This window comes from Phoxinus phoxinus, assembly GCF_949152265.1.
Source record: "Phoxinus phoxinus genome assembly, chromosome: 13".
Taxonomy (NCBI): Eukaryota; Metazoa; Chordata; class Actinopteri; order Cypriniformes; family Leuciscidae; genus Phoxinus; species Phoxinus phoxinus.
In genome coordinates this window covers 25,074,224-25,099,514 of record NC_136888.1, presented here as the reverse complement: position 1 = coordinate 25,099,514, position 25,291 = coordinate 25,074,224, and the positions used below count along the sequence as shown (strand labels likewise).

General features: G+C 35.7%; 2 protein-coding genes across 17 annotated transcripts in view; both read left to right on the top strand.

The window, feature by feature from the left end:
* Positions 1 to 23,481, top strand: part of eml1 (EMAP like 1) — a 48,562-nt gene extending 25,081 nt beyond the window's left edge. For 3 of the 14 annotated variants that reach the window (XM_079633661.1, XM_079633658.1, XM_079633651.1), the window contains exons 2-24: positions 821 to 1,003; positions 4,405 to 4,534; positions 6,437 to 6,478; positions 8,338 to 8,472; positions 8,627 to 8,655; positions 9,791 to 9,817; positions 13,289 to 13,418; positions 14,232 to 14,381; positions 16,207 to 16,276; positions 16,481 to 16,591; positions 16,797 to 16,892; positions 17,030 to 17,164; positions 18,152 to 18,251; positions 18,592 to 18,743; positions 18,851 to 18,976; positions 19,962 to 20,093; positions 20,286 to 20,353; positions 20,657 to 20,745; positions 20,864 to 20,961; positions 21,450 to 21,537; positions 21,979 to 22,074; positions 22,323 to 22,453; positions 22,627 to 23,481. In XM_079633661.1, coding sequence (XP_079489787.1) covers positions 821 to 1,003; positions 4,405 to 4,534; positions 6,437 to 6,478; positions 8,338 to 8,472; positions 8,627 to 8,655; positions 9,791 to 9,817; positions 13,289 to 13,418; positions 14,232 to 14,381; positions 16,207 to 16,276; positions 16,481 to 16,591; positions 16,797 to 16,892; positions 17,030 to 17,164; positions 18,152 to 18,251; positions 18,592 to 18,743; positions 18,851 to 18,976; positions 19,962 to 20,093; positions 20,286 to 20,353; positions 20,657 to 20,745; positions 20,864 to 20,961; positions 21,450 to 21,537; positions 21,979 to 22,074; positions 22,323 to 22,453; positions 22,627 to 22,752 — 2,444 coding nt within the window. In that variant the 3' untranslated portion in view covers positions 22,753 to 23,481. Of the gene's footprint in view, positions 1 to 820; positions 1,004 to 1,255; positions 1,377 to 4,404; positions 4,535 to 6,436; positions 6,479 to 8,337; positions 8,473 to 8,626; positions 8,656 to 9,790; positions 9,818 to 13,288; positions 13,419 to 14,231; positions 14,382 to 16,206; positions 16,277 to 16,480; positions 16,592 to 16,796; positions 16,893 to 17,029; positions 17,165 to 18,151; positions 18,252 to 18,591; positions 18,744 to 18,850; positions 18,977 to 19,961; positions 20,094 to 20,285; positions 20,354 to 20,656; positions 20,746 to 20,863; positions 20,962 to 21,449; positions 21,538 to 21,978; positions 22,075 to 22,322; positions 22,454 to 22,626 lie in introns of those variants that run through there. The other 11 variants (XM_079633653.1, XM_079633662.1, XM_079633654.1 and 8 more) reach the window with 9 other exon arrangements.
* A 728-nt stretch (positions 23,482 to 24,209) lies between these two features.
* evla (Enah/Vasp-like a) overlaps positions 24,210 to 25,291 on the top strand; it is a 30,341-nt gene continuing 29,259 nt past the window's right edge. For 2 of the 3 annotated variants that reach the window (XM_079632980.1, XM_079632977.1), the window contains exon 1: positions 24,210 to 24,645. In XM_079632980.1, the coding sequence (XP_079489106.1) occupies positions 24,641 to 24,645 (5 nt within the window). In that variant the 5' untranslated portion in view covers positions 24,210 to 24,640. The remainder of the gene's footprint in view (positions 24,646 to 25,291) is intronic. The other variant, XM_079632976.1, reaches the window with a different exon arrangement.

The following is a 25,291-nucleotide window of genomic DNA, read 5'->3' as shown; positions in this document are numbered from 1 at the left end:
TTATTGCTTTAATTACGAGCTGCTTCCTCTCTGTGTATAATTAATGAAGATGTTGTTCTCAGGGAAGGGTTGAAAGCACTAGTTTTCATGAATGTTTCATACCACTGATTTTACAAAGCTGTCTAATCACTAGCAAACAGTTATCTGCTCTATAGACTTGATTATTAATAATTTGGGATGTGTGATGTCTGCTTTGGTTGACATTTGTAGCTTTTCTTTAACATTCAGGTTTCAATTAGCCTAATGCCATTCGGGAACCTTTTTATGTTGCACAGAACATTTATTGTACTATATGGTAACACTTTACAATTAGTAAACTAATCTATTACGAACTCGCAATAAGTTAAACATTTGTTACAGTATTTATTCATCTTTGTTAATGCTAGTTAATAAAAATACTGTTGTTCATTGTTTGTTCATGTTAGTTCACAGTGCATTATATTAACAAATACAACTTTGATTTGAATAATGTATGTGCATGTTGAAATTATCATTAACTAAGATTAATAAATGCTGTAGAAGTATTGTTCATTCTTAGTTCATGTTAACTAAACTAGTTAACTAATGAAACCTTATTGTAATACTAGTGTTTCAAAGTGGACTCTGGGACCCAAATTATATTTTATTAACCATTATTAATTTATTAATTCATTTGTTTATTATTCATATGATCCTGTGGCGCCTCAAAGCAACACACCTTTTTTAAAGTCACCATGAAATCAAAATTGACCAATCTTATTGAATCATAAATTATATCCGTGCACAATTTATTTATAGCACTGCTTTTCCAAACGTTCGTTTTTTTCTGCATGTGTTATAGATGACAGTGCCTCGGCAGCGAGCAGTATGGAGGTGACGGACCGGATCGCCTCTCTGGAGCAGCGGGTTCAGATGCAGGAGGATGAGATTCAGCTGCTCAAGTCGGCGTTGGCTGACGTGGTGAGGAGACTGAACATCTCAGAGGAGCAGCAGGCCATGCTCAGCAGGAAAGGACCAACCAAAGGTACCACATAAGACTGGACCCTTTGTCACCTCATCTGGTGGAAAGTCCTAGAGTTTCCACACTGTGCTGTTTGTTTATTTCGGCTTTGCATCTTATCTCACCTGCTTTGCTAGAAAGTGTTCAGTGTTTGCTATAAGCCTCAGTGGAAAACAGTTCTCTATAGAACCACCTGTGTGCCATTTCTTGTTTTCATCTCCATCCCATTCATGCTCGGGCTGCAGTTTTCTCTCATGTTGCTCTTCGTTTTCCTATCTTCTCTTCTTTCCTATCCTCCTGTTCCCTGCCTTCAACTGTTCTCTCATACTGTGAACGTGTTTAGAAGCAGCAGTGAGGAGAGAGTCTCCCTCCTCTGACAGGAGTGTTGGGAAGCCAGGTAGGGAGTGGGGCTCGTGTTTCAGTTACGACACTGGAACTGTTCTTCACCATGCTTCAAAATGCATGAACACTGAGGACTGAGTTTTATATTAGTTTGATTTCACTTAAGGATGCACTTATATAGCCATTTTGGCTGATATTGATAGTCCATAACCTTATATTTCAAATCTTAATCACATTAATTTTGGTATTTGTTTGTAATTAAGGCATGTTGGTTTACTGAGTGTTTATTAATATGCACATTTTAAATCTGATGTTTATTTACATAATATTATACAATGTAGGTATTTAAATGACTCTCCTGAATTTCTCACCTTTTTACATCATGAGTTATGTAACAGGAATCCTGTAGAGAGGTTCAATCTTAATCTACTGGCTTTAATTTAGTGATGCCTCATTTATCAATTTATTAAATTATATTAATTTATATCAATAAAATAAAGCAATTCAAATAAATTATTTTCATTTTAATTAACTTACTCTTTTTTTGTGTTATGGATGATAATATGATGATTGTAATTAAAATGTAAATTATAATATTTGATTTTAAGTCTTTTTTTTTTTTTTAAAGACAGCATTCACTAAATTGCAACTAAAGGGATAATTACCGGTACTCAAAATGAAAATATTGTCCTCATTTACTCGCCCTCATGTTGTTCCAAACTTGAATGACTTCCTTTCTTCTGTGGAATGTAAAAGAAGATATTTTGAAGAATGTTGATATTTTGGTAAGAATGTTGTTTTTTGTTTCCATTGACTTCTATTTATGGACAAAAAATACAATCAAACAGTCAATAGGAACCAACACTATTTGGTTTCCAATATTCTTCAAAATATCTTTTGCGTTTCGCAGAAGTCACACAGGTTTGGAACAACATGGGTTTGAGTAAATAATGACAACGTTTTCATATTTTCGTGGACTAGCCCTTTAAATGAATGCATTTTCACATAATTGATAATGTATAGTAGAAAAATAAAATAAATGGTAAAAATACTTTTAAAACTTCCAATATTTCTTTCAATGTCAACCTTATCAGATAATTAAAAAACACAGGTATTGGCGGATACTTTTATGACCATTGATATATTGTGCATCCCTAATGTCACATGTATTGTGCATCCCTAATGTCACATGTATTGTGCATCCCTAATGTCACATGTATTTCACAGCATGTGTGACATAAAGTCCTGACTCACATACGTATGTCTAGAGTTCTTGTGAGTTAAGTGAGATTAACACTATAAGATGTTTGATAGTGTGCTTAACAAACACTTCAGTCCTGATTACATTTAATGCTCGATTGACAATCTACCACATCCATATTGTAATATCTCTCAAAAAGAATTATCCTAGAATGAGCTCAATTTTGGTCTAACAGACACGGAAAGTGGCTTGTTGCCTTGAGTATATATTTGTTGTTGATTGTTTAACAAAGCTTTCCTACATCCACGTAATCATTTGAACTGTAGGATAAACTAGTCACATGTCTTAACCGCCTCAAATGTTTGAAACACACTTCTGCTTTGGTGTCAGACACTAATTAGCCAGACTGTATTTGTGCTACCAAATGTCAACCTGGGGTCCAATACGTTTAAGAAACGCTTAGTTTAGTTGTACTTTGCCTAGCTCATGTTCAGCTTATCTGTTCCTCTGCCTGTTTGAAGTGTGTGCAAGATGAGTCATGCTTTGCTTCTGGAAAATCCTTCATGCACTATGCAGGCTGATGTCTTTGAAAAAAAAAAAAATTCTCCTCTATTTCTCACTTGCACTTTTGCCTCATTCTTTCTTTTCTTTTTTCAACTATCTTTGTGTCGCTGCTTACACATTCATCACACATTCAAGCAGCTCTGCTGTGATGAATATTTAATAATGCAGACTCATAAGATAGAGTAAATAAAGGCTCTCTAAAATCTAGGCTGTCAGCAGTTAGACTGCAGGTGTGGATGCACTATTAAGTAAGACTTTTGTGAACCACAACTGCATTTTAATGGGGTCTATTCATGGCTCAACCTCTTGCAGAACAGTACGAGGAAGCAAGAAAAAACCTACTCTGGAATTCCCTTTCTATTCTGGTTTTTCCTAAATTGATTGAATTTAACATGGAAATGTTCACTGTGAGGTCCATTAATTATTTCATATATACACTACCATTCATAAGTTTGGAGTCAGTAAGATTTTTTTTTTGTAAAAGTGATCAAAAGTGTCAGTAAACACATTTATATTGTTACAAAAGCTTTACAAAAGGGTACAAAAGATGTCTATTTTAAATATGAACAAATAATGGTGTTCTTTTGAACTTTCTATTGATCAAAGAATCCTGGGGAAAAAATCTGTTTCTACAAACATTTTAAGCTGCACATCTTTTTTCAACATTGATAATAAGAAATGTTTCTTTAGTACCAAATCATCGTACTCAAAAACACAAAACATCTTACTGACCCCAAACATTCGAATTGCAGTGTATATATAAAATAACTTTATTCATTTAAAAGTTAAATTAAAATGAAAACTCTATAAATACAAATCTAGATGCTAATATACTTAAAATGTACTTTTTCACTCAAAATTAATTTAAAATGCATTGTATATCTCTTTTGGGACAACAGAGCAAGAATATTGATGACTCATCCTACACTACACAGATATTGATTTTGTCCAATCGGATGCTCTCTAGAATGAGAATGTCCCTTCCATAATACCACATTCAAGTAACTAGAAAGTATCAAATCATTGTTCATGGCTATGACGTGATTAAGTCTATTGGTAATTTAAAACAAAAGGGACAAGTCCCTCTATATGTCCCGCCCTAACTTCCTATTTTAATAGGAAATGTTTCTCTCACAGGACACCGAAAAAAACTTGTCCTTGTTAAGAAATTTCCTGGGGTCTTTGAGAATGTAAAGTTAGCTATTAAAAGCTTGACATAAACTGGATTTAGTTAACAAAAAGAACAGAAACAACAGACAATGAACATCTGACTGCAGTGCTGTGTGTAATTCTGTCCATGTGTCGTTCCATCTTTCAGCTAGACCAATGATTGCAGCCCTGCCCCTGAGACCCACGGTCAATAATGGTACTGGCCTGTCGAAGAAGGGCGGCACACTGCCATCACCCTCCAGCTCCAAGAAGGACAACAACTCACCAGCAACCAAAAGGTAAGAGACTAAAGGCTGGAATACATTTTGTCCAGATTTGTGTCCAAATTTGCAGTGTAGATGAAAGCCAGAGGCAGTCTGCAGATTGGAGTTCACCACAAGTGCTGCCGGTTCCCTCTTCATTGTTGTTCAGGTGATTTATTTCATGCACCTTGTGGGTGAGGTTAAGCCAGATTTACTTTGACCTGTGCAGATCAGAGTTGACAGATTTCACAGAAAATCGCTTATGATGGGCACAGACTCTTTTATTTTTTTATTTTTTTTTAGCTTCAGACTTTTTGTTTGATATTTTGAGCCGATTTTAGAACATTGTTTTCAATTGTCACAAGTCTCTTAGAAGCGAGGCGCATGTTTCTGCGTGAGTTTGTTGTGTTCGGAACGACTTGAAAATCTGGTAGTGTGTGACCCTCAGTTGTTTAGTGTATGATGCCTAGCTTTTCTCTGTAACTATTGTATAAAGTCAGCAAGTGTATGATGCCTAGTGTTTTGAAATCAGTTCATATTTTTAGGCATAAAAGATATATCGGCCAGCATATCGGTATCGGCCGATATATATATGTCCATTTTTATGTTATAGTTATCGGTCCGATAAGAAAATTTGGCAGATAAATTTAAAGCCGATAAATAATGGATTATTTCCTTCAGCTGAGACTCTTCAGGTGTGCACTATTCACCACAATGGTTTTTGAATTGCTTGAAATATGATTGGAATCACTTCAAAAAAGGAAAATACAGTTAAGTGCAACATGTGCAGCGCAAGTCTGTCATATAGGCTACATAAAATTATAATGTGAACATCATAACTGTGTGCTTGGGACTATATATCGGTTTATAATAATATAATATATCGGTTATCGGCTTTCAAATATAAAGAATTATCGTTTATCGTATCGGCCAAAATTTTCATATTGGTACGTCCTTACTTATTTTAAACGTGGTGTTTGTCAGACCCCTCTGTATTTCTACCACTTATTAGATTCATCTAGACAATTCATCATTGGTCAGACAACAAATATCTGATTCTGTGTTTTCTTTGCCTGATAAAATTGTCTGCATTGTTTTGCTGTACAGTGCTGGATCAGCTTTCAGTATTTTAATAGACATTCATCCGCATGCAAATACAAAGATAACAGTGCATGGTTTTGTCTTATAAAGGTCAGCTCACCTCTTTATGAGAAATGCAAAACCTGAAACAAAACCTGTTATCAAGTGAGTCACTTGTGATGTAGAAGCAATGCAGTGCAACTAGGTTTCAGATGACAAAGAACAAGTTCAAATTAGCAGGTAGAGAAACTTTGTGATCCATTTCCCCCCTCCAAGATTCTTTGATGAATAGAAAGTTAAAAAGAAAAGCATTTATTTGAAATAGAAATCCTTTTTGATTATTTTAATGCTTCCTTGCTAAATAAAATTTTAAAAAGAAATCTGGCCCCAAACTTTTGAATAGTAATATATTTCACAATGTGAAACAAATAACATTGTTTTAATTAAGTGTAATGTTTTTAGAATGACATCAGAAAGCCATTAATAATAATTAGATCATATATATTTCTAAAATCCATGTTCCAATTCGGATTCAATGATATCCACTATTAAAAATACTTCTGCAATGATGTTTTCTTGTCGCTAAAAAAAAATCAAAATTACAATAAGGGTGATATTCACGAAACATTCACTCTTGTGAACTTTCCAGCTGTACAGCACCGGTGTTTATTTGTTTAAGAAGTGCAAATCATGCAGACGAATGAATGAATAAACAGACATTTGTTATTATGAGACACAACCCAGCTGATGACCCCTGCTTGTCCTTTGTTTGTGAGTGTCAACTGTCTGTCATATGTATTTGTCATCCTGTGAGACCTTTCTGTCCCTCCCTTTCTTCCTATCTGTTGCATGTTCTAGTCTGTCCCATCTGCCCAGGTTTCTTCTAAGGCCACCCTACAGGTGAGAGTTTTTTTTGCCAAAAGGATCCGCAATCTTCTCAAAAGTGCTGTGGACTTCTGATATTTTTATAATAAAAAGGGTCAAATAAGGGTTTAAACCATTATTCAAGAACAGCTTAAAGCCCTGGCAAACAGAGTCTATGAAGGTGCTTTGGGGATCCCACAGGAAGTACCACTGCACTGGGAGATAAGCTTTGCTTTGAAACATGTGAAACTGGGTTAGGGTTAGGGCACTCTTTGGCTTGGACATGTGTGTTTTTTTTTAGCTTCTCTTCAGGCACTCTTTCAATGCAGCCTGTAAAGCTTCTATTTCCATCATGCCTTGAAGCGAGAGCCCTGTGCAGTCTATAGACTAACTCTATACCCACTTGCTTGTATGCCTGAAGTGCCATTATTGACAAAAAGCCTCACAAAGCATGAAGATCCTGCAGCTTATTTAACATGGAATAACATCATCCGCCAATGGCTGGGCCAAATGAACTTTAGCCCTGCAGTCTGGATTAGACTTGAGCCTGGCAACCAGTGGACTGCTGATGGGGTCTTTTCTTTTGTTGACAAGTTTTAAAGGGAACCCAGGCTCAGTTCACTCCTTTCTAATGCACAAAGACAGCAAATCAGGGCATGAACATGTCACAGAGAAGAAGAAAAAACTAAACAAATAAAATAAATGTCATTTTGGTTGTTTGTCTTATGTGTTTGCTCTGCCTCTTTGTGGATGGCCAGGCCTAGGTGTCTGTTAAAATTGTCTGGGATGTTGCCAGTATTATCTTCACATTGCAAAAAATGCATAGAAAAACAAAAAGCTCACAGGAGTAAGCATACATTGACTACAACATAATCAGTTATTAAAGGGTTAGTTCACCCAAAAATGAAAATTCTGTCAGTAATTTCTCACCCTCATGTTGTTCCAACCTCGTAAGACTTTCGTTCATCTTTGAAACACAGATGAAGATATTTTTGATGCAATCTGAGAGCTGGCTCACTCCTTCATAGGCTTCTAGGGAATTTCATTCTGCCGGTCCAGAAAAGTTAGTAAAAACATAATTAAAATAGTCCAAGTGACTACAGTGGCTCAACCTTAAGTTTGTCAAGCAACGAGAATACTTTTTTGTGCGCAAAAAAACAAACAAAAAATAATTTATTGACTTTATTCAACTATTCGTTTTCTTCTGTGTGGGCCTCTGATGTGAGTTCACGAGAGCACCACGACGCATGCACGAGAACTTTTTATTTTTACGAGAATTTGTGTTCCGAAGATGAACGAAAATAAAAAGTTCTTGTTCATGCGTTGTGGTGACAGTATTTTCATTTTTGGGTGAACAAACCCTTTTCGTTGGTTCTCTCTTGGTTTTGCATGTGTTCTTAATTTCTTGACAGCCTGGCCAAAAATTATGCCGCACAATTTTGCATGTTTTTACGCTTTGAAATGCAAGTGGCTTCAAGTGGCCACAGTTCCCTGATTGCAGCAACTTCCATTTTTATTACATTCACAACTTTGGAAACATATAGAGTAATAATCATCAAATCAGCATATTAGAATGATTTCTGTAAGATGATGTGACACTGAAGACTGTAGTAATGGCTTTTGAACATTCAGCTCTGCCATCACAGCAATAACCGGTATTTTAATTTATAAAAATATTTCTCAATATTTATTTCCTGTATTTCAACAAATAACTGTTGGCCCAAACTTTTGGGCTTTCAAATCTAACATTTCGTGTCATTAAAAAACCAAATGCCATATTTTCAGTTTCAGATTCAGTTTAGGAATATTTTAGTATTATCAAGTGTTGGTATTTTATATCTTAGGTACAGTAAGAGCCAAAATGATGTTAATATCTTGCCTTCTATCATTCATAGCACTGTGAAGAGAACAAGTTCATCAGAGCATGTCGGCCCCAACAACAGGAAAGACAGTGGTGTGGACTCCAAAAGCAACCGAACACGCACTGGTTCCACAGGGAGCAACTCAAGTGGCAAGAAAACCATAGAAAAGTATGGAAATTAATATATATATTTGGTCTTTGTGCCCATGTGATTAAAAAAATTGTTTACCTAATATGGGTAACTGAATAAGATGACTCGTACAATCAAACATTGCACACACCAGCACATCTGGGTGACTTGTTTCCTTTCTCACCCCCTGCAGCAAACAGAGGGAGCCTGTTTTCAGCGCAGGTAAGAGTCAGGTGCCCTGTTCCCATGTGATAGAGTATGAACCAGGACTGGATCAGTCACAAACAAAGCAATGGTTATGCTGTCATTTCTCTTTTTTACTGGACTTTCCAAAAAGTACAGACTTTGCTAACTCTTGACCAACCAGAAGTTCTTTTGTATAGCAGCAATGCAGCTCATTTAGTAGGTGGAAGATGCAATAAAAAAAAAAAACATTTCACAGCTCTCTGCCTGTGTGCTCTCCAGTCATGGCTCATGAAGCTCACCGTCTACATTGTGCTGTACAGTCTTTTTTCTGTTCATTTCACAGTTCAATTACCTGCTCTTCTTTTATCAGTAACATCATCTCTTACCAAAAACATTTCCACTGTTTCTCATTTTTGTGTTTGTATACTTATATTTTATGCTTTTATATTTATACAATTTTATTTTTGTCAAATTTATATTTTTTATGCATTTGGTCACAAAATTAGAACTATAATATAATATAAAATAAATTCTGTTAATATACATTTTTTACTGTAATATAAGCATAAAAACTGCACTGAGAGAGTAATTAACATAACTCTGTAGAGTACAGGGTCTTTTTCAAATAAAAAAGCTTGAAATTTTCAAGGTCCGATAGGCGTTTATAGTCATTGTGTTTATCTATTATACATCAGTTTTGGCCCGAAGCTGTGCAGTCTTCGTTTTTTTCAAGAATACAAAGGAATTCAGCAGCAGTTCTTGGGAATGTCAGAGCAAATTTGATTTGGTGTCAGTGTAAAGCAGAGCGTCCAGTGTGCTCAGGCTTATGAGGCAGAATAAAACTAACCGTTCTGCCTGAAGCCGGAATTCGCATGTTCCTTACTGTATATTTGACCCAGTTGCTGTATTTAACTGTGCCAAAAACTGTGATTAATTGAAGTCATCAAGACAGCAATTCCAGATGTTAAATATACAGAACACCAAATTAATCAAACACCAGTGGAGATTTGTTAAATAGAGCGCTTGACAAATGAAACGACTTCCCCGGAGGAGCTTGTAGAGTAATTACCCAGACATGGAAACCTGGGATCTTATGAACAGGGATCTGCCTTTCCATGAGCCATCTTCTGCCATCTTACATGTTTGTCTCTGTCTCTGTACGTCCACAAAGGGATGCGACGTGTGACACACTGCAAAGGTAGGCACTGTTTGTCAACTGCCCGTTGTGTGAGCAGCTCTGTGGATACAACTTGATTCTCGAAGCCAGAGGGAAGTTATTTAAATCACTTCAACAATTAAAGAAGGCAATTACAACTCCGCTTGCACATGCAATGACAGCTGGTGGAGTTGAGAATCATTATTTATGAAGTGCCAGATACTGTAAAATGATTTTAATAAAGACCCCATGAACAACCAGTGCTTTATATAACAGGAAATTACATCATAGAGCCCTGCAGACTCATGACTGTGTGTGTCAAGGTCAACAAATTGCTTAAAATATCAGATAATTATGACAAGGCAAGGTTCTGCACTAACCTTGCCATGTCATAATTATGTGATATTTTAAGCAATTTGCGGTAAAATGTCATGTAGTGCATTTAAACAAAATTAAGATATTTATGAATTAATGTTATTTGTAAAATCAAATACTTTTAACTTGAAAAATATATTTAAAAACTTTTGAAAATGTGTAAGGAAAATATATTTTTATAGTTTTTAGATGTTTTTTTTAAAGTAGAAAGAGTATATATTTAAGAACTTGGCACATGTGTTTTAAACTAGATTATTAAATGATTTTTGCCACAAACCTGAGATTTTAAAGGGTCTTAAAAATGTTTTTTACTCGTTTAAATTGGCTGTTTCTGACGTATAATGTCCCTTTATACAGTTTAAACTGGTATTCTAGGTAGTATGATAATCTGGCTGACTTTGACAGCTCTGGCTTCATATTATGACAGAATCGGCACCCACAGAGCTGTCTTGCGTAAAGGTCTGGGTTGATTAGAAAAATGCGTGTGTGCTAGAAGCTCCCACCTTCCTCCAGACATGCCACCCTTCCCAATAAACTAATGTGCACTCTCTGTAACACCCGTCTGAGTGATGCCAACCTGTGGTTTGCAGTGGAGCTAAAACACAAGCTGGTAACTCTTGAGTGATGCTGCTCTGACAGCTCCTGGGTGTTTTGCTCACTGCTCATGGCACTTGTTTTTCCACATGCACCATGGGAACACAACAGTTTCCTGCAGTCACACAGCAGTTCACTGGATGGTTTTTAGTCCAATGCCACTTTTTGCTCCACGCACACATATTTGTTATTTCAATCCCGTAAAGGGCATTTATCATCCTGCGTCAACTAGCTCCCCTCTGAAACTGAAGTTTGGTGTTTTTCATCAATCTAAATTTAAATGTCAGACACATGCATATCTATGTGCAGTGCCAGTGTCACTAGGTGGAAATTATTTTCCCCAAACTACAGTCTTCGATGTTGATGCAAAATTTGGTGAATGACTCGCTGTGTTTTATAGTTTTAAACTTGTAAGGCAAGTAAATGAAAGTACCAAATAACACTTGGAAAGTTAGAGTAATGTATCTTCAGAATAAAATTTTTTTTCCAGTTTGTTTCCAGTATTCCTGGTTTTCCTCTAGGATTATAGATCCTATGCGCCTTCCCTACGCACTGTAATCAGCACTGCAAAAATTATTTTCGCAATCTGCATTTTTGGCTTGCTTTCCAGAAAAAAGTAAATCTATGTATTTATAAACCAGACCAAAATTTGGCAGAAAAATAAATAAATAAAACAAATATATATATTTTTTGTAAATATATATTTTGAATATTTTTTTTTAGTTTATAAGTTTATTTTTCTTATCTCATTGGCTTTTTTTAAATCATAAGTATATCTAAATCTTGCTCAAAGTTTGCTTAAAACATATATATATATATATATTATTATTTTTTTGCCAGAATAGTAAGATATGACTTCTTAATTCAAGATATATTGTTTGAGAATGATCTTAAACTTATTTGCTGAATTGATCTTGCTTTAATGTAAAATACTGATTGCGAAAAAGATTGTTTTGCAGTGTGGTTTCTTAGTATTTTGGAAGCCTTGTCGTCTTGTTAGTATGGTGGAATCTAAAGCTGTTGGACCATGTCTGATCATGATTATACTTCATCCCACCTCTCCACCCTCTCCTGCACCTGCCCTGTCCAATTTGACCACTTCACCTAGTAACCGTGCAGATCTACCTGCACCGACCATCAAAAAGGACCGGATCCGCCGAACCCCCCAAATCCACTTCAACCGTGCCCTCGCAGTCTGCGAACACACCGTCAGAGACCAAGATTGTATCTGACAGAGCGGCCCGGCTCGGGAGCCGAAAGATCCCTCCGTTTACCCTTCCTCTGAGGAAGTGCACTTCTCATTCAGTCCACTCGCCCTCAGATATGCCCTCTTACAGGAGTCCAATCAAATCTCCCAGCCAGTATTTTCAAATCTGTTACTAAGCAAAACAGCTGTAATATTAGCCGTAGTCAGGTGTTAAGGATCTTTATGAGTCTTTTGTTCTGTTTCGTTCTTTTTGTTTTGATTGTCACACTTTGGTTTGGTTTGGTTTAGTTTCATGTTGTTTCTGTCCATGTATGTTAATCTGCATGTTCACACTTTTGTCTTTTTGCTTTTAAATAGATTTCTTTTGTTCAAATGTGCATTTTATTAACTGTACATTTTCTTTTTCCATCATGTTTGCATGCATGCATGCATATATGTGACTTAATTTTGTGTCTATTACTAATTTACCAAACCATGACATTGCTGTATTCACATGCTTCTGCATTTGATTTCGCATTGTTTGTCTTTACATTTAAATGGACTGTATCTCAAATACTGTACGTAATAAAATGTATCAAATTATTCCCTTTTAAATCTCACTGACCTATTTAATCATTTTCAGAACATAATATATTCTAAACACTATGTTGCAATTCCTTCTAATCATCCTTTTGGGATAAAATCCTTTTATTTTGTCTTGGATTAACATGTAATCTCCTACCAATACACTACCATTCAAAATACACTACCATTCAAAGTTTGGGGTCATGTTTTTTTTCTTCATGTTTTTGAAAGAAGTCACCAATTCTGCATTTATTCGACCAACAATACAGCAAAAACAGTAATAGTTTGGACTATTATTACAATTTAAAATAGCATATTTTAAGATGTAATTTATTCCTGTGATGGCAAAGCTAAATTTTCAGCATTATTACTCCAGTCTCCAGTGTCACATGAACCTTCAGAAATCATTCTATTATTCTGATTGGCTGCTCAAGAAACATTTCTTATTATCAATGCTGAAAACAGTTTTCAAATGTTACTTAATACTTCTGTGTAAACCATTATACATTATACTGAATTCTTTGATGAATAGAAAGTTCAGAAGAAAGAACAGCATTAATTTGATGCTAAAAAGCTTTAAAATGAATCCTTGCTTAATAAAAGTATTAACTGCTTTAAAAAAAAAAATGGCCCCAAACTTTTGAAAGGTAATATATGACTTTATTATTCTATCTCAGTCAAAATCTGGTGACATTAATCACAACAGATGTCACAACGATCCTTCGGTGACTAATGCATTTTCTTGCTCTAAATATCTGTGTTGCTTTTTCTAGATGAAGGGTATGTCAAAATGTATTTGAAGGGACGACCCATCACCATGTACATGCCCAAAGACCTGGTGGACACTTACGGCCTGGAAACAAAGGCTGACTTGCCTCCTAAAAAACTGAAACTAGACTGGGTGTATCCTTTTATTGCTGCTTGTGAAATAGAAATGGAGTTGCATTTAGATTGATTCTTGTATTGAACGCTCATTGCTGTAAGATTGAATTACCCGTTGATTTATTATTGCACGGAGAATGAGCTTGTAAAAATGTCATAAGCCAAATGATGGATGGGGTTTCTAGGTCAAAGTCATGTTAAAATGACTGTGCATAATGTAAAGCTTCTTAAACTTAGTCCTCAAAAGAAAGAATTATTCACTGTGATGTACTAATTCCATATTCTCATTCCAAGTTGCTGAATGTTGAAGCTTGAAGGATGTCTTATCATTTACCCTGTTTCTCTCTGGCTCTGCTGAGCACTGCAGCCTGTTGGAGTAGGACATGTTCTGCACCTTACCCATAATGCATTTGGTATATTCCCTGAAAAGGACTTTGTTAGACAGAACTGAGGCTTTTCACAGAAAAAGCCCTTCATTGGTTTGTTCATTGTTAAGCTCATCTAGAGTTTTTCTTCTGAAAATTGCAATGAAGTTACCGTTACCAAGTGAAATGGCTTCTCATACAAGAAAAAATGTAGGGCGGAACTTGATTTTGTCCATCAGGAATTGATTGGATGGTTTTGGTTTGCTATTGCTGTGATCTCATGTGAGTGACAAGTTGTCCCGCCAGTAAAAAAAAACATCAAAGAAGAGATGTCGCTTCAAGAGGGAGGGGAAGTTAACAGAAATGTAAAAAATGATAAATACACAGATAAATCATTTATAATAAATACTTAAATATTCCATAAAAAAAAATCTATTTTGATTTCATGGTGACTTTAACTATGACCCAGTTACGGTTACCGGGGCCGCGACTGTCGATCCAACCTGTACTTGCTCCCGACGGGGGAAACGGTTTACTTCATCGCCTCTGTTGTCGTGCTGTATAATGTGGATGAGCAACTACAAAGACACTACACTGGACACACTGATGATATCAAGTGGTAAGACTTACATTTCTGTCAGTATGATGTCATTGTCCATGTGGTCATCGTAGCATACACTGATGTCACACTCTGTAAGATCATTACACTTGTACATTCAGTATCTTTTCATCACCTCAGATATTTGAATAAACTGCCATGTTGAAAGAACATGCTGCTTAAATGATTAGCCTATTCAAATATATTTTTTTAAACTATGCTGAAAAAAGGATTTCTGAGCTACAGTATGTTGTTTAATTTTCTGCTCTGATGTGCAATTCTACAGAACATTTATCATTAGTTGTGTCACTAAAGGTTAATATTCATTCCACTGTCTTCCCAGAGTCTGTATTTTGCCTCTGTGTTATACCATAATAGTATTTGGAGTATGAGAGTATGGGGTATGGGTCATTTTAAAAGCTCAGAATTATAGTTAATACTTATACATAAACCCCCGGTTTCACAGACTAGGTTTAAGCATAGTCCTACACTGAAGTGCATGTTTGAGCTGTTTTAACTGAACTCAACTTGCACTGACATATCTTAAAATTTGTCAGTAATTTTTTTGTCTCAAGATTCACACCGGTAATGTTTATTTGCCAAGGCACGTTTATAAAAGCTACTTAAATGTCCTAATTAAACTAAGCCCTAATCCTGGCTTAATCTAAGCTCTGTCTGTGAAACCAGGCCAAAATGTAATTAAATTAGTTAAGTTATATTTAACATTGAAGTGTCACGTCCCTGTTTGAATGTTATATTTTCCACTCAACAAAACTATTCAACCTCCATGAGGGGTCAGTAGCCTACAATAAAAATAAAAATTAAGGTTACACTTCATTTAGGTTGACATATTTACATTGTACTTACTTAAATAAGTACTGAATAATATTAATTAACTACATGTACTTACTGTAGAGTTAGGGTTTGGTTTAGGTTTAGGCATAATTTACTGTTATTACTATAGTAAGTACGGTACATGTAGTAGCGTGTAACTGTGTCACCTTAAAATAAAGTGTTACTGAAATGAATACTTTTATTCAGTAAGGATGCATTAATTTGATCAAAAGTGAGAGTAAAAACTTTTATAATGTTACAAAAGATTTCTATATCCAATAAATGCTGTTTTTTTGTATCACACATGCAGAACTGTTTTCAACATTGATAATAATAAGAAATGTTTCTTGAGCAGCAAATCAAATCAAATTTCTGAAAGGATCATGTGACACTGAAAACTGGAGTAATGATGCTGAAAATTCAGCTTTGTCATCATAACATTAAACAGTTCTTTTGAATTGTAATATTTCACAATATTACTTTTACGGTATTTTTTGATCAAATAAAAGCATCCTTAGTAAGAGACTTCTTTCAAAATCATTTTTCTAACATCTTTCCGACTACAAACTTTTTTCATTACATCAATGGTGACTCTGGGACCAAACTTAAAAACATACAAAAAAACAGTCAAATATGACCAAGGTAGTACTTTCCCACTTGAGAAAGACACAAACACAGCTACAACACAACTGATCACACTACTGTCAGAAGACTTTGTTCTAAACACGGAAAACCTCATTCTTTTCCATCTGTAGAGGAATTTACAGAATGTCAAAGGCCTTGAGCAAGAAAAGCGTCAACAGAAACCAAAGGCCTGTGATTAAAATGCAGATGATCTGTTTCCTGTGTTTATGATCGGTCCTGTGACTCACAATGTTCAAAGTCATTGTGTTGTGATGGCATTGACTCAAGAGACATAAATGTGGGATGTCCTCTCACTGCTGTGTCATCGCCTCACGCCTCAACAGTCCCAACTGTCTACATCTATAACCTCTTTTCTCTTCCCCTACAGCCTCGCTGTCCATCCCGATAAAATCACCATAGCAACAGGACAAGTGGCTGGCACATCCTCAGATGGAAAAGTAAGATTGGTTATTCAGCTCAGATATTTTAAACCGGTGTCATTCGTAACCATTAATAGCTTGATCTAGCATTATATCCTAATATATCAGATGCGCCTCAGGAGTCTGTCATAACAAACGTGCATGATCACAATCTCAAATCCACATGCTTTGAATAGAGGTGGAATCGGTCTAATATGCTCAGTGTCTGTCTGTGTCTGGCAGCAGTTGGCTCCTCACGTGCGAGTGTGGGACTCTGTGAGTTTGAACACGTTGCACATCCTCGGAACCGGTTTCTTTGACCGAGCTCTGGTCTGCCTCTCCTTCTCCAAGTCGGTAAGAGACAGTCACTCTATATTATGTAACCAACCAAACTTTGTCATGTGCCACAGCAAAATACAGCCTATAGATCAAATGTGTCATTATTATGAAATATAAAGTACTTGGTGGCATTTGTGGGTGATACTTTCTGTATTTTCTTTTCTTTAAATGTACCTGTCATAAGAGCTTTAGAGTGATTTCTTTTTTTTTTTACATTCAGAACGGTGGAAGCTGGTTGTGTGTCGTGGATGACTCCAACGACCACATTCTCTCTGTGTGGGACTGGCAGAGGGAAGAAAGACTAGCTGAAGTCAAGGTGAGTGCTTCAGAATAGATAGCAGTGTCTACTTTTGTGTTAGTGTACCTTGTATGTCAACAAAGGCAGTTCGCAAGTAAACTGATTGTGTTTTTTTAATGTACATCTTTACATCTTCTCTTTCTCTGCTCTCACAGTGCTCCAATGAGTCGATCTTTGCTGCTGATTTCCACCCGACTGATGCTAATATAATTGTCACGTGTGGAAAGTCGCATCTTTACTTCTGGTCATTAGAAAAAGGGTCTCTTGTGAAAAAACAGGGTCTTTTTGAGGTAATCTCCTATAAGACTTTGTGGTCAGATTCAATGAAACGTTTCCATTTTATTCAAATTTCATTTTTTAATGAATGATAGCATGACGCTTGTTTAGATATGGTAAACCATGTGCATGTGCATAATGCACATAGCAGTTAAATGTTTTGACACATCAAAACTATAAAATAACACAAATGGAAGTACTGTATATTAATTATATTATGTAGTGATGAAAAAAGTTCCAATTAAAACTTTTTTAGCTTCAACTGGTGCATAATGGGATTAACTATAAAAAATTAACTAAATTTTTACTTTAGTTTAGAAATGTATGCACTGCCAGTCACAAGTCTGGGGTTGATCAGATTTTTTCATGTTTTTGAAAGAAGTCTCTTATGCTCACCAAGGCTGCATTGATTTGATCAAAAATACAGCAAGTAACAGTAATATTGTAAAAAAATATTGCAATTTAAAATAACTGTTTTCTATATTAATATATTTTTACAATTTAATTTATTCCTGTGATGGCAAAGCTGAATATTTAGCAGTCAATAGTCTTCAGTGTCACATGATGCTTCAGAAATCATTCTTATATGCTGATTTTCTGCTCAAGAAACATTTATTATTATCATCAATGTTGATTTTTGTGGATGACAAAATCCCTTTTTTTCCCCCAGGATTCTTTGATGTATAAAAATGTTCTCAAGAAGACATTATTTGAAATAGATATATTTTGATACATTAGAAATGTGCTTACTTTTACCTTTGATCAATTTAATGTGTCTTTGGCCTTGGCGAATAAAATTATCTTTCAAAAATGTTATATTTGTCTCTTTAGATTTAAAGGCTCTTAAGATCATGAGAAACATAAATTCAGTCAAATGTGTCCAAACATTTCACTGTGTAGTTGTAGAATATATAAAACACATTTATCATATTTTTTTGTGTGTGTGATACATCTATTGCATTTCTGCTTTAAAAATAAAGTCATATTTATGTTTCTTGCAGAAACAAGAGAAGCCCAAGTTTGTATTGTGTGTGACTTTTTCAGAAAACGGCGACGCCATCACTGGAGACTCGAGTGGAAATATACTTGTGTGGGGCAAAGGTGAAATAATAAAAGGTTTATTATTATTAGTGAGTTATTTAGTGATTTATTTGAATGTTTTGTATAAGCCTACATTGAACTTTGTAAAATATCGATTTTATGAAATTCCATTATGAATGTTGTTTGTACAGTAAAACAGCTGTGTGTTATCTAAGGGTGAGCCTGCTGCTACCAACAAAACATTCTTTATTGAGTGATAATAAAAGAGAGATTGTGCTCCATTTTTACACAAATTAATAAGACTCTTTTTATGTAGGCCGTGAACACATTTGATTGTTATACTGATGCTGGTTTACAGTACAGGTTTATATAATGCTTGTTTTCTGGTCATTGCTCACAGGTTCTAATCGTATTAGCTTGGCCATTCAGGGAGCACATGAGGCAAGCGTCTTTGCACTTTGCATGTTGAGAAATGGGACGCTGGTCTCAGGTGGGAAGGACCGTAAACTCATCTCATGGGATGAAAATTATCAAAAGATTCAAACAGTTGAGGTAAGGCGTACTTAGATATCATTCTGATGCAGTATGCATTTATATGCTTGAATAGTAGTACCAGATTCAAGCAGGTAGCCAGAATTTACCACCGATGTAACTTTCAGGTGCCCGAGTTATATGGCCCTATTCGAACTGTGGCTGAAGGACGGGGAGAAACGGTTCTTATTGGCACCACCAAAAACTATGTCCTACAAGGCAGTCTGGATGGAGAGTTTATCCCCATCACCCAGGTAAGTCTACCTGTATATGTACAATACCGAAGAGTAAATTAATAGTTATGGATATAGAATAAAACTGACAAAAGAACCATGGTTTTCCAATGTCCGCTGGGGTCTTTTAAAATATTTTTTAGAGAAGAATGTGTCTATACTGATCAATATTGGATATATATTGTAGACTGGGCATTTATAATTCTCTGGCCTTTGCTGTCATCAAATACTCATTTAAAGTTTGTCTTTACAGTAATAGAATTTTAACAAAATAATTTGTTTAGATTTTAAAATATAAAACTATAATAATTGAAATATTTAAATGATTACATGTATAATATTTAAATTATTAAAATATGTAAATTATTGAATGTTAAATCATTAAGAAATCCCAAAATTAAGATACATTTTTCAAACTGTGCATATCATGTTGTGATGCCTAAATTCAAATTTTTGTTTTTGATGCATTATATTTTAAATGAAATGATTTAGACAAAATCATTTATCTGTATTGGTCAATATTTGATATATTTTGGATCCTGATTTCCAGTATATTTCTCCCTATTTTTACATTAAGACCTTTAAATATTTAAAAATAGAATATATTGAAATTATAAAATTACAAAATATTTTTAATAACATAATACAAAAATTTAATAACACTGTTAAATGTAATCTTTAGCAAATCTCAAAATGAATATCCATTTTCATGCTGTACATTATAATATCTGTAATATGCCTACATTCACTTGTAGCATTTACGGTAAAATTATTTTTGTTTTTGATGTTTTATTGTAAAACGATTTATGCATATACTTCTGTATTCAGTCGGTATTCTGGCCTTAATATAAAATAATAATAGCATGAAATAATGATTGGCTTATCAGTATCAGACAGAATATTAATATCGGTGCATCACGTAATGTTAGTTAATGAGTTTGACTGCGGATTTACAGAATATGATTGATGTTTGAAACTTTCTTGTTTGCATCTGTTTGATTGTAAGGGCCACACAGATGAGCTATGGGGCCTGACTGTACATCCGCTAAAGCATCAGTTCCTCACCTGTGGCTATGACAAGCATGTCTGTCTGTGGGATTCAGGCTCCCATCAGCCCATCTGGTCCAAAACATTGGAGGTGAGCAACCTGCCTCTGTAGGCTTCACTTGCATTACTGTAGTGTCATCTCACAGTTTCTTGTTATTGAAAACCTTGTCACTACTGCAACTATAATGAAAAGAGCTCTGGTGTTCCTCAGGCTGAGATGTAACCGCATTTGTGTTGACAGGATGTTTGATTGAGCATGTATGTGTGTTTCCCTCATGGACAGGACGCCGCTCAATCGGCCGGCTTCCACCCTTCTGGGGCAACGGTTGCTATAGGAACACAGATGGGCAGGTGAGGCGAGCCATTTCTTTTCATCAATGGGGTCCCTGACACATCATTACAATTCAGGAAAGTGGTCTAATAGAGTGTTACATGAAAGACCAAAACACTTATTATTATGCTAATGCCACACAGGAACACAATACCATCCCAGCGGCATTCTTTAGCCGTCTTTGATTTACCGTTTTTTTTTTCTCCCCCTAATAAAGGCTTTGGATGAAGACCTCATCTATGGGTCTAACCTTTTATTATGTTTCAGGTTCTTTAGACCTGTGTGTTTAATATTGTCCTTTCACTCATTATGAATCTGCGCAGGTGGCTTGTTCTCGACACCGAATCGAAGGATCTCGTCACGGTGCACACGGACGGGAACGAGCAGCTGTCGGTTATGCGCTTTTCTCCAGGTTAGAGTTAATTCTCCTTGCAGCTTTTTTCACTGCTGGCTGGGAAAACATTAGGAAGTTATAGCCAGAAACTTGTGCTCATTAAAGTCTCTGCAATTGATTCGTTTATTCCTTCCAGATGGTCATTTCCTTGCAGTCGGGTCACATGACAACTACATCTACATTTATGCTGTGGCAGAAAATGGCAAGAAATACAGTAGAGTTGGAAAGTGCTCAGTAAGTATGTTTATGCAAAATATGACTTGTTTTGTATAATTAATGAGTGTAATAGATTATTATAGACCAGCTGATTCTAACACATTACAGTGTTATGTTACTATTATTTCTATACTATTATAGTATTTATTATTTTGAATTAGCTTTTATTTTTATATATTTAGTTACATTTTGATTTGGTTGTTTTGCCCTTTTTTATATTTCTATTAAGCTATAATTTATTTTTATTTAAGTTTTAGTTTAAGTTGTACTTCAACTAAAACTTATTTTATTTCATTTAATTTCAAATTTTCTTTGTTTTTTTCCTAAATATGTTTCTAATAATTATATTTTATTTCAGATTTATTTTTATAATGAAAAGGATTTTTAACAAAAACACTGCCACATTATTATTATTATTTTTGTTAACATGCACACAAACACACATCTGTCTCCTCAAATTAAGGTTGTTTCTAATGTTTGTACCCACTGTCTGTTATTGCTCACAGGGTCATTCTAGTTTCATCACCCATCTGGATTGGTCTGTGGATTCTCAGTACTTGGTATCCAACTCAGGAGACTATGAGATCCTTTACTGTAAGTATCTTTACTTTGAGGACTGATACTTTATTTCTACTTCAGAGTTTTTTTTTTGCATCTTCCAAACACTGTTACATGGAAATACTCAATACTAAACTTTTATTTAAATCTCAACCTTTTTTACGTTTTATTTCAAGTTACGAAAGTAACGTTAGAATAATGACATCTCATATGACAGCAGATACTGAATCAGGACAACATGTTTTTCTCATCTGACAGAAGAGTCTTTCTTTCACACGTCTTTCAAAATAAAGAAAAACACTTAGAATTATGTATTTTGTTGTTGTTGTTGTTTCTTTGACTGCTCACTCTGCAACCCGCTCAAAACGGTCTTGGCGACCCACCAGTTTTAAGTCATCTTGAGGGCCCCTAGTGGACCCCGGCCTCCAGGTTGTTAAATCCATCCATTTATACTATAAATTCATTGTTGTCTTCCAGGGATTCCTTCTGTGTGCAAGCAAGTTGTGAGTGTAGAGACCACCCGGGATATTGAATGGGCCACTTTCACCTGTACTCTGGGCTTCCATGTTTTTGGTAAGGTTTATGTTTTATGTCATGCATGGCAGTGGGAAAACATTTTTTTTATTACATTTCTTTAAAACCTTTTTTTTTGTACTTTTAATTCGTAGTGACAGTAAATAAATATAGCTGAACATATCACAGTCTTCCTCATATGCCCATAACTGCACAAAAGAGTTATTTTTGTAGTGATTTCTTTTCTAAATGTTAGCATACAGCCATGAATCTATAAGAAAATGACATGTATCTTCTGTTTGTGTTAGGTCTGTGGCCGGATGGCTCAGATGGGACTGACATCAACGCTGTGTGCAGTTCATATGCAAAGAGACTGCTCGTCACCGGAGACGACTTTGGCAAAGTTCACCTTTTCTCATTCCCCTGCTCTCAGTCCCGGGTAAGAAACAGCATTAAATCTCGGGTCATAGCAGGGGTATCCTGGGGTGGGGGGATGGGGGGTCTTCCTCCCATCGTGTTTGTCCCCCTCGGGGGAAATCCTGGATAGATATTCATTTTTAGCACCAAGTAATGTTAAAATATGGTCTCATTTCTCTCTATCCACCTCTGCAGGCTCCTAGTCACATCTACAGTGGACACAGCAGCCACGTCACCAACGTTAACTTCTTGTTTGACGACAGCCACTTAGTCTCTACAGGAGGGAAGGACATGAGCGTAATGCAGTGGCGTGTGGTATAAAACTCCCACGGTCACACTGAACTTTCTTTTTTTACTGGGATCAAGTGGCTTGGGAAAGCAAAAGTGGGTCCGTCGACTACAGACTGAAGTGGAGTCTCAAATTGATTTGCCTTTAATTGTTATCTCAGGACACCAATATTTGAAGTGACTCTGTTTTGACTGTCTAGGCTATGAAAGAGATGTCTTTGAATAACAAACTAAAGAATCTGCTCTATAGGTCAAAGTTAAATGTGATGCCAAAGCACATGGAGGAATATATTGGGAATGAATGAATAGTCCAGTCCAGTATATAAGACCAATATATGTGATCAAAGCACTAACACTGTAACATGGTAAGTTACTTCAGAGGTATCATTTAGAGTCTTACAAATACCATCAGTTATACTCTATCAGACTGACTGTGTTTTGATAAATTGCACGTTAACCATCATTTTGTACTCAAAAAAATCTGCCTCCATAATCATACTTTTTTAACCTTTGCTGCCACCGTCTGATATGTTGAGGTACTGCAACCACTTTCCCACGGTTGATTTCATTTCATTCTATCCTCTGCTGTGTGTTCAAATATTTATGGTGTACCATGAATTTAAAATGTAATTGAAGTTTAAAGAAACTTAATCAGCCATCAAAATCTTCTCAAGGAAAAAAAAAAAGCATGAGTTTGGGAAACATAGTGACTGTACATGCAGTCAAAATGATTAAAGCTTTCAATGACTTTCACTTGTTAAATCACTCCCACAGCCATCAATCTCTGATTTAGTTTAATCCTCTGTCTGACATCAAATCTGTTTTGTGCATCAACTAGCTTAACTGAACGTCATAATGTAGTGCACATTTACATTAGAGTTAAGCTCCATTTTCATAACCTCCGCTTGAGAAAACAAGAACAGTTACAGTCAAATGATTGTAGTATTATTAATAAAACTAAGCATGCACACGCTTGTTTGTAACTGTCTAACCTTGTGTAACTGTCCATATTAATTGTCAATGTATGAAAATAGAGGGAAAGAATGTTAGTTCTTCTCTGAATTATGAGAAAGCTGTGTTTTTGACCAAATAGGCTTGTTGGATCAAGGTTGGAGTGAAGGAGAATGTTGCTGAATTTTAAATCTACAACCACATGACAATATCCTGGTATATGAATGTTTAGTTATATTGGAAACATTAGAAAAAATAATCTGTTGTTTCACCTTGAAAAAAATCATCCACCATAAAAAAAAACACATGGTGGTGTTAAAAACCTTTGCACTGTAAACAGTGAAGCCCTGACCTGCTGCACACGCATTCATAAACATAATTTATCATCATCAACATAAGTAATTTGTTTATGCCTGTTTATACAACAGAACCAAATGGGCATGAATAACAGGAAGAGAAGGAATAACGGTAACCCAATGAGGCAGGGCTCAGAGGAAGTTGCAGTGCGGCATATTGGCCACCAGTGGTCACTGTTCTGCGAGTTTGTTTTTACACTATCCCGATAAGCTCCTTTCTCATTGTCATAACACGGAGGAGGAAAATGGCAACTCCAGTGCGCGTTTGCAGTCCGCAATTCAGATCGATGTTGTAGGCGCGACCATGAGCTAAACATGGGATATGTTTTATTCAGCTGTGGTGACATAGAGCGATATACTGTAGATCTTTCGAGACATCTGCATTGTTTCTGATCCGAGGACCGGCTGTGCATCGCTGGATGAGCATTGAACATTCAAGCTGACCATTGTTTTATGGAATAGTACACGTGTTGTATAAATACTCACTAAAATACATATTTATGCGCTGATATCTTTACATCGAGCGGCTCGCTTCTGTGGCTTTTAAGTTTTTTCCCCTTCAGCTTTTTTTATAATTTATTACATCCATATATTCGTGGGGATATCATCAGAAAATGAGGTAAGCTGCCCAAATGTGTTGACACAGCATGCATATATTAATTTATACATTAAAATGCATTGGTATATATGCCTATATAAATAAATGTATTGCTATAGATATTTATGCATTATACGTTGACACTGTGAATTACATCTAGCCTATTGGGTGTGTTTCAAATCTTGTGAGTTCCCTACCTTGACAGGCATTTGGTTGGCCTATATAGTAGTGGGGGTTTTGATTCATACCAGTGACTTGAATCTATTGAATCCGTTCACTATTAAGATTTTTTTTCACGCATTCGTTCAGTGACTCTTTCTGGAAGTTTCACCAGTAGGTGGCGACAAGCAAATGCCCTTTTGCGTATTATGTGAATCATGGAATCATTCACTCAACTGGTTCCTCTGAGTGCTGAATTGTTCACGATTGAAATAAATCTTAATAGCCTTAATATGCATGGCTACAGATCTGCAAATTGAGACTCCAGAAAGACTCCAGTGTTTAAAGTCCATTCACGCATGAACTGTAAAAAAAAAAAAAAAAAAAATTCGTCCACACCCAACGTTTATTATAACTGTACGCTGCAGTTATGAAATTTGCCACTTTAAGTGCTCAAGCTATTTAAAGTAGGTGGATTCTGATTGGTTGTAAATATTTTATTATTTAG